Source organism: Panthera uncia, assembly GCF_023721935.1.
Source record: "Panthera uncia isolate 11264 chromosome B2 unlocalized genomic scaffold, Puncia_PCG_1.0 HiC_scaffold_24, whole genome shotgun sequence".
Classification (NCBI taxonomy): domain Eukaryota; kingdom Metazoa; phylum Chordata; class Mammalia; order Carnivora; family Felidae; genus Panthera; species Panthera uncia.
Window position 1 is genome coordinate 79,262,945 of NW_026057580.1, and position 9,509 is coordinate 79,272,453.

The 9,509-nt window shown below is 36.6% G+C and overlaps 1 protein-coding gene across 1 annotated transcript in view; it reads right to left on the reverse strand.

Moving 5' to 3' along the window:
• Window positions 1-9,333, reverse strand: part of SERINC1 (serine incorporator 1) — a 36,046-nt gene extending 26,713 nt beyond the window's left edge. The window contains exon 1 of the mRNA XM_049654279.1: window positions 9,204-9,333. Coding sequence (XP_049510236.1) covers window positions 9,204-9,242 — 39 coding nt within the window. The 5' untranslated portion in view covers window positions 9,243-9,333. The remainder of the gene's footprint in view (window positions 1-9,203) is intronic.
• Window positions 9,334-9,509: the final 176 nt, after the last annotated feature.

Here is a 9,509-nt window from a genome sequence, read left to right on the forward strand (position 1 = left end):
GACCTAACAGATAAGAGTTTGTTAAAAAATCTTAAGAACACTGTATTCAATTATGTATGCATACATATGCACCTCATGTGTATATACATGCTGATGGCTAACAAAAAGAGAGAACATCATTACTAACATCAAAAATGAAGGAGAGGGCATCACTTTAAATCCCCTACTCATCAAAAGGATAAAAGAATGCAATCAACAGCTACACTGTCCACAAATTTGATAACCTAGATGAAATGAACCAATTCCTTGAAAGACACAAGATGCGAAAATTCACAAGAGACAATCTGCATAATTCAATACCTGTTAAAGAAACTGAACCAATAATTTAATAACTTCTGAGGCGCCTGTGTGGCTCAGTCAGTTAAATGTCCGACTCTTGGTTTCAGCTTGGGTCGTGATCTCACAGTTCCTGAGTTTGAGCCACCCCCCCCCCCCCCCCATCGGGCTCTGTGCTGACAGTGTGGAGCCTGGTTGGTATTCTCTGTCTCCCTCTGTCTCTCTGCCCCTCCCCCACTCACTCTCTCAAAAAAACAAAAAAACTTAAAAAAACACAAACAAAAAAACAAAGAAACAAAAAAAAAAAAAACCACAAACAAAAAAACAAAAAAAACACAAACAACTGACAACCTTCCAAAACAGAAAGCACTGGACCCAGATTCACTGGTGACCTCTACCAAACACTTAAAAGAAAAAAAACAAAACAAAAAAACACCAGTTCTCTGAAATCTCTTTCAGAGGACAGGCAGAGGAACACTGCCTAACTCATTGTATGAGACCAGCATCACTCTACCAACAAAACCAGACAAAGATATAATAAAAAATAAAAACTATATCAGCATCTCTCATGAACGCAGATCTTCAACAAAATATATGCGTATCAAATCCAACAATGTATGATCACAACCAAGTGGGGTTTATCCCAGGTATGCAAGAATGGTTCAACATTCAAAAATCAATTAATGTAATCCATCACATCAACTGGCTAAAAAAGATGGGTCACAACAGATGCAGAAAATCTATTTCACAAAATCCAACACTCATTCATGCTAAAATTTCTCATAAAGTAGGAATAGAGGGGAACTCCCCCCAACTTGATAAATAAAATCAACAAAACACCTATAGTTATCATATTTAATGGTAAGAAAATTGAAACCTTCCCATTAATATCAGGTACAAACCAAGGATGTTTCCTCTTACCATTCCATTTCAACACTACTGGAAGTTCTAGCTAATGCAATTAACACCAAAAAAAAAAAAACAAAAAAAAAAAAAAAAAAAAAAAAAAAAAAAAAAAAAAAAAAAACCCCACAAAGGAAATAAAAGGTAAACACACTGGGAAGGAAGAAATAAAATTAGCTTTCTTCACAGATGACATTATCATCTATGTAGAAAATTCAAAAGAATTGACCAAAAAAACCCCCACAAAAATCTTAGAACTAATAAACAATTATAGCAGGGTTGAAGGATACAAGGTTTGTATACTAAAGTCAATCACTTCCCTATATATCCCCCAATGAAAAAGTGAAACTTGAAATTAAAAATACGTTACCATTTACATTAGCATCCCCCAAATTAAAACTGCCAAAATACTTAGGTATAAATCTAACACACTACATACATACAGGATCAATAGAAAAAAACACAAAATTCTGATAAGCAAAAAAAAGAACTAAATAAATGAACAGACATTCCATGTTCATGGATTAGGAAGACTCAACATTGTCAGGATATCAATTCCTCAAACTTGATCTATAGATTCAATGCAATTCCAATCAAACACCCAGCAAGTTATCGTGTAAATACTGACAAACTGATTCTAAGTTCATAGAAACACAAGACCCAGACTACCCAACAAAACACCAAAGAACAAAGGTGAAGGACTGAAACTACCAAACTTCAAACTTATTATAAAGTGACAATAGTAATCAAGCCAGTATAGTATTGTCAAAAAAAGGGACAAAGGTACAGACTAGCAAGCACATAAATAGCCTCATATAAATAAAATCAACTAATCTTTGACAAAGGTGCAAAGGCTATTCAATGAAGCAAAATCATCTTTTCAACAAACTGTGCTGTAACAACTGGGCATCCACATGCAAAAAAAAAAAAAATCAATCTATCAGTCTAGACACACATCTCACAGCATTCCCCAAAATTAACTCAAAATGGGTCGTAAATCTAAATACAAACCATGAAACTATAAAACTCCTATAATATAGGAAAAAATCCAAATGACCATGGGTGTGGTGATGACTTTTTCAGAGAACACCAAAGGCATGATCCACAGAAAAAAAAAAAAAACAGAACTGTTAAGCTGGTCTTCATTAAAATTCAAACAATTCTGCTCAGTAGGTACGCCTGGCTGGCTCAGTCAGTTAAGTATCCGACTTCAGCTCAGATCATGGTTTCAAGGTTCTTGAGTTCAAGTCCAGCCATCGGGCTCTCTGCTGTCAGCACTGAGCTCGTTTTGGATCCTGTCTCCCTCTCTCTCTGCCCCAAGCCCGCTCATGCTTACTCTCAAAAATAAACATTAAAAAAAAATTTTTTTTTTAATTCTGCTCTGCAAAAGTCAGTGTCAAGAGAATGAAAAAACAGGCCAACTGTGTGAAACTTTGCAAAAGACATACCTGATCTTAAAGGAGTATTATCCAAAACATACAAAGAACTCTTAAAACGCAACAATAAGAAAACAAATGGGTCAACAGACACCTCACCAAATCAGATAATACAAATGGAAAATCAGCATATGCAAAGGTGTTCCACATCACATTTCATATGCATATGGTAAATGCATATTAAAACAAGATACTACTACCTATCTATTAGGAAGGCCAAATCCAGAACACAGATAACACCAAATGCTGATGAGGATATGGATCAATAGTTACTCTCATACACTGCTGGTAGGAATGCAAAATGGTATAACCACTTTGGAGACAGTTTGACAGATTATAAAACGAAACATATGCTTACCATCCAATCCAGTTAAATACCAAGAAAAACTCATGTCCACACAAAAACCTGCACATGAATGTTTATAGTAACTTTATTCATAACTGCCCAAACTTGGAACCAACCAGTATGTCCTTCAGTAGGTACTGTGGTACATCTAAATAATGGCATATTATTCAGTGCTGAAAAGGAGTTAAGCCATAAAAAGACAAGGAGAAAACTTAAATAGGTATTACTAAGTGAAAGAAAACAACGTAAAAAGACTACATTTTGTATGATTTCGACTGTACAATACTCTGGAAAAGGAAAACTATGGAGACAGTAAGAACAGTGGTTGGAGTGGGTGGAGGGATGAATAGGCAAAACACAAAGGATTTTTAGGGCAATAAAAATACTCTACATGCTACATTAATGGTAAATACGTGTCATTATACATTTGCCCAAACTCACAGAATGTCCAACACCAAGAGTAAACCATGATGTAAACTATAGATCTCCTAAGGAAATGCAAACTAAAACCATGAGATACCACTACACACACATTACAATGGCCAAAATCAAATAAACTCATAATACCAAGTACTGTCAACTTTTTGTTAGTGGGAATGAAAATTGGTACAGTTATCTTAGAAACCAGTTTGGTGGTTTCTTATTAAGTCAAATGTATGCTTACCATGTTGTTTAGCAATTCCATTGCTAGATATTTTACCTAAGCAAAAAGAACTTAAGAGTCACACAAAAAACCTTAATGGTACCTTTATGAAAATGCTTACAGCTACTTTATCACCAAAATCTGGAAATGCCCTTCAACTGGTACATGGACAGGTTAAGTTGTGGTACATCCAAGCAATGGAATAGTATGCAAAATTAAAAAGGAACCAATAATACACCACCATGAATAAGTCTCAAATGAATTATACTCAGTAAAAAAAGCCAGACTCAAAACACCCTATGCTGTATATCCTATTCATATGCCTTTCTGGAAAGAACTCTGGAGACAAAACAAAACAAAACAAAACGGGTTTCCAAGAATGGGGATGACAGAATTTTTTAAGGTAGTAACTGTTCTGTAGTTGTTACATAAGTATAGGACTTCTCAAAAATCACAGACCTGTATATTACAAGGTGTGAATTTCATGTAAATTGTATCAACTAAAAAAATGACAGAAAAAAAATGTAGAAAGAAAACAAACACAATAAAACATGAAGGAAACTAGTGTCCTTAAAATACAGAATCCTCTAAATAAGACATTCAAGGATAGAATACGAGAAAAACTTCCCCAAAAGAAATGAGTAGGTATTTTCACACCTGTCACAATGGCTAACATTAACAACTCAGGCAACAACAGATATTGGGTGACATTGCGAAGAGGACTTCTTTTGCACTGCTGGTGGGAATGCAAACTGGTGCAGCCACTCTAGAAAACAGTATGGAGATTCCTCAAAAAATTAAAAATAGAACTACCCTACGACCCCAAAATTGCACTACTAGGTATTCATCCAAAGGATACAGGAGAGCTGTTTCGAAGGGGCTCATGCACCCCAATATTTATAGCAGCACTATCAACAATAGCCAAAGTATGGAAAGAGACCAAATGTCCATTGACAGATGAATGGATAAAGATGTGTGTATGTATGTATGTGTATACACATGTGTCTATATACACATACATACATACATACACACCCACACATACACACCCACAATGGAGTATTACTTGGCAATCAAAAAGAAATCTTGCATTTGCAACTACGTGGATGGAACTGGAGGGTATTATGCTAAGCGAAATTAGTCAGAGAAAGACAAAAATAATATGACTTCACTCCTATGAGGACTTTAAAATACAAAACAGATGAATACAAGGGAAGGGAAGCAAAAATAATATAAACACAGGGAGGGGGACAAAACATAAGAATCTCTTAAATATAGAGAACAAACAGAGGGTTGCTGGAAGGGTTGTGGGAAGGGGGATGGGCTAAATGGGTAAGGGGCATTAAGTTTGTTGCACTATATACTAACTAACTTGGATGTAAATTAAAAAATAAATAATAAAAAAGAACATATTTACCAGAAGAAAAAAAAGTGATAAAAGATTTAAAGTCAGACATACTTGACCAATTTCAAAGACAAGTAAAAACTGTTCAAATATCCATGCAAAGGAAAAAAGTCAATAGAACATGTGAGATGTGTTGGGAGGCAGTGGATACCAGGAGGTTGTAAGATAAAACAGAATTCACAAAAAACACTATTAAGTTCTGAAGGAAATGGGTGTAATGGGTATACTATTATACTAGTAAACAATGCCTCTCAAATAGGATATTTTTGCATATGAAAGAATTCAGGGATTTCAGCATCCATGAATTCTTCCAAACTCTAGCAAATGATAAAATTTAGTCAATTAGATGACATATCATTAAAAAAAATTTTGGGAAAAGCCATGGTTAAAAAGAAATATTTGAGCTTTGAAATCACTTAAGTGTAGAGGAGTGGTTCTCAAAAGGTAGCAGACATCAGAATCACCTGGACGGCTTATTAACATAGAATGCTGGGCCCTAGTCAGTGTTTCCAATAAATTCCCAGGTGTGCTGATGCTACAGGGTCCAGGGATACACTTTAAGAATGACTTGTTTAGTTCTAAGACTAAATAACTAGGAGAACTATGGTTATAATACATAATGGTCATATTAAAATATAATACAAAAAGATTCTGGTTAAAGATGGCAGATTAAAGGTGAATTTACCCATTCTCCCTTTAGAAATACCAATACAATTCAAAAAATAAAGGGCTTTTAAAAATTTTGTTTTTCATGTTTTATTTATTTTTGAGAGAGAGCATGAGCGAAGGAGGGGCAGAACAAGAGAGGGACAGAGAATCCAAAACAGGCTCCAAGCTCTGAGCTGTCAGCACAGAGCCCGATGAAGAGCTTGAACTCACAAGCCGTGATCATGACCTGAGCTGAAATCAGGCACCCAATTAATTATAACCCATCAAAGGAAAATGTTAAGCAGTAAAATTTGTAGAGGAGAATTCTCAAATAGATCAGGAAATGGTGACATCAGGTAGCCTCCATAAGTGAGGCAGAAGGTAGAGGTAAAAATAGAATTCATTACATGCCTTTTTAAAGAGCAGTTAAAACTCTCAGGTTTCATTCCATTTTTTACTCTGGCCAACCGAAGAGGATAAAGTAGAATTTCTCAAGCCTGGCACCATTGACACTTTGGGCCAAAAAAATTCTGTGGGGGTGGGGAGAGGGGTCCTGTGTAGTGTAAAATGTTTAGCAGTTTCTCTGGCCTTTACTCACTAGATGCACCTCTTACCCCAAAATTGGACACAAAAAAAGTGTCTACAGACATTGCCAAATGCACCTTGGGGTCAAAACTATGCCCAGTTGAAAACCACTGCTATAGAAACATCTCAGAGGAATCTTTTTAGGAAATTCTCCTGATGAAGAAATGTTTATTTAACATTCAGCAACTCCTTTACTTTTATTTTTTCTTTTGTTAAATTCAGGAAAAATTCGATTTAATGCTTTAATTTAGCATGCTACCATTCCTAAAAAAAAATTTTTGTCCATTCATCCATGTGTATATATGCATTGAGAGAAAAGGAATGTTATTGGTGGTGGCATTTTTTTGTGTGTGACATTTTAACTTTGTACTCTGCTATGCTTGACTATTCATAGTGACTATGAATCATTTCTGCAAAAACAAGTCATTGTACTAAAAAATAAAAATCTAGCTGAGGCTCACAAATAGGCAGGCAGTAATCACTGGCTCTTTCTTCTTAACTACATTAAATTATCTTGGGCAAAAAAATGATAGCTATTGTATATAAGGTCCAGTAATTCAAAAAATCAATTCTAGTCATTAACACCATTGTTGAGATTGGGGTGGAGAAAAGCACTGAAGTAGGCATAAATTTTGCTGGTAATGTAGTTACAGGATTAGGTGGGAGATTCAGATATCTGAGTGTGTAACAGTCACTAATCAAAGACCAGGCATACATGAACCAAGGATTATGATCAATCTAATTCTAGGCCACTTGGCAAAAAGAAACAAACAAACAAACCCACCTCAAAATAAAAAAATTAACGCTCCAATCTCTACACAACAGTATTACATGTTATTTTTGTGTGTGTGTGCTTTTTTCATAGTTCAGAAATTTTCTACAGCGCTTTTATAAATCAGAAAAAAACTTCACAAAAATTGATCAAGCCTGAAGGACTCATTAAGATTTAATTGTGGTTTAACTTCCAATTTAATGCCTTGAATAGTTTTGAAAATTTGAACAAATTTTAAATTTGTCAAAACCTCTAAGTAAATAAGCATATTGACTGTTAAGACTGTGGGAAAAAAACACATTTGTATATTACAAGGCAAAGTCCCCTTCAATTGCTATCAAATTACTCTAAAATTGAACAATTCAGGAATAGAGACAGAAGCACCAGGAAGGAAAGGGGAAAATATGACCAGAATTGCAGACTACAAAATCAATTCCCAGACTGGCCACAATAATCTAGAACACTAAAGATCAACCTTGGCCATCTGGCATATCTGCCACAGATCTAATTACTGGACGGTAAGAAAACTGCCTCCTTGTTACCACCTTTCCAATATACCTTGTTATTAACAGTAACTACAATGCAGTGTTAATTTTATCAGTTTTCTAGTCAATAAAGGTGAACAATTTAGTTGTAAAAACATTAATAGGAATATAGTATTTCCATATTGCTCACTAAAGTTATTTTCTGATTTAGAACACATAAGTATTAAAAAAACCTTAAGACATTTTTTTTTTCCTTCTGTAACTGTAAGTGTCCTTGAGGCAAAAAAGGTTGTTCAAGGTTCTGGAGATGAGAACAAAATGGGAAGTATGAATCCCTCCCTTTAAGTCTTTACTATATACAAAGAATATGCCAACTTGATAAATGGATAAATCTGACTTTACAAATCACACATCCCCCTCCCCCACCATGAAAGCAATGTTTTAACATTTATTATTTTGTAAAACATTTATTACACTATACCTCTTCTGTATTAGACAACAGACTCAAGTGGATTCTCAGTTTCTTATTGAGATAAAAAATACCTGGTTTCCATACCAAACTATGAGAAGAAATACGTAGAACATAATCAAGAGAATGGCCTGAGTTGAAATAACAATCTCCATGTATTATTTTATTAAAATTTAACTTTTACAGTTCAAGCAGTACATTGATTTCTGAAAAAAAAGCGAGGTATGTACAAGAATAAAAATTCTGACTGATGTATATAATGGGAGTCATTTGGGAAGTCAGACAAGCGTTAGAAGTGGAATTTAGAAATCACAGATTAAAGAACTATGATTTCAACGCAAATATCTCGCCCCAATTCATAAATAATTTATTAATTATAATAATATGCTGTTTATATTTGGGGGTGGTAGTGGAATGATTATCTTAAACTGAAGTTTATCTGCACCACCCAAAACAAGAAATTGTGCCACTATAATGAAAAATGGATTCATTCTAACAATGCTATCTATTTAAAACGGAACCCACACCTAATTAAACATGAAATTCCAGATTACCCAAGCATGCTTTATGTCAAAAGACACAGGATTTTCAGCACTGAACTGACCAGCTTTTAGAGATACATATGTTATTACTTGAGAAATTTCCTCCTACCATTAAGGTTGAAGATCCAACCACAGAGCTAGGACTAAACAGTATTAGCGTGTCAATACTACCGCCAGGCTGTCCCAAATAGCCGGCACTTAATTGTAGTCGGCCCCACAGAACAAAGAGGCCAACATGCCTCCAGGGATGACAGTGCTGCAGTCTGAGATCGCTGGGAATGTGACGAAAAGAGATGGGGAACTCCACGGAACAGGCCTAAGACCTTTGTAGAGATGGCCTACGCAGACACACAAACACAAAAACAACAAAAAAGCGCCTGGGAGAATGGGGAGTAGCTTTCACGAAAGACGGGGTGTTGGGGGAAGACTACCAGCTCTCTTCGCTTCTCCCATCGGGGTTATCTTCCCATCTCCACTTCTCTTCTCGGCCACCCGGGTCAGCTCTTTGCAAGACTCAGGGCCCTAAAGCTGAGTTGGATGACCGCGGGAGATAGGGAGAGAATGGGGACGGAAGGCACTCCCCTGTTGGGTGGGGTACCACGTTACCGACGGGCCGCATCCAGCCCAGCTCGGGTTCCCTTCTCTTCCGCATCGTACGCTTAGCACCCCTTAGGCCACTAAAAACCTCCTTACCCAGCTCGCCATGGAGCACAGTCCCAAGACGTTCCCCATTTCCGCAACGTCGCAGGAGCAGAAGAGGGCGACAAAATGGAGACAGTATCTCTCCACCCTCTCAGGCCTTATTTACTATCAGCGAGCCACTTCCGGCGCATAGCCCACCCCGCCCCTTAGCTTTGCGTCACTTCCTTTGAGGCCTGTATTAGGTGGGGTGGGGGAGGGTGTCGGGTTAAGATTGCGCGTGCGCGTGCGCATGCTTGGAACCTGAGGCGTGTTCTGCAGAGCGGAATCTTTTAACACTGCGGGCATAAAGTGCCTGGC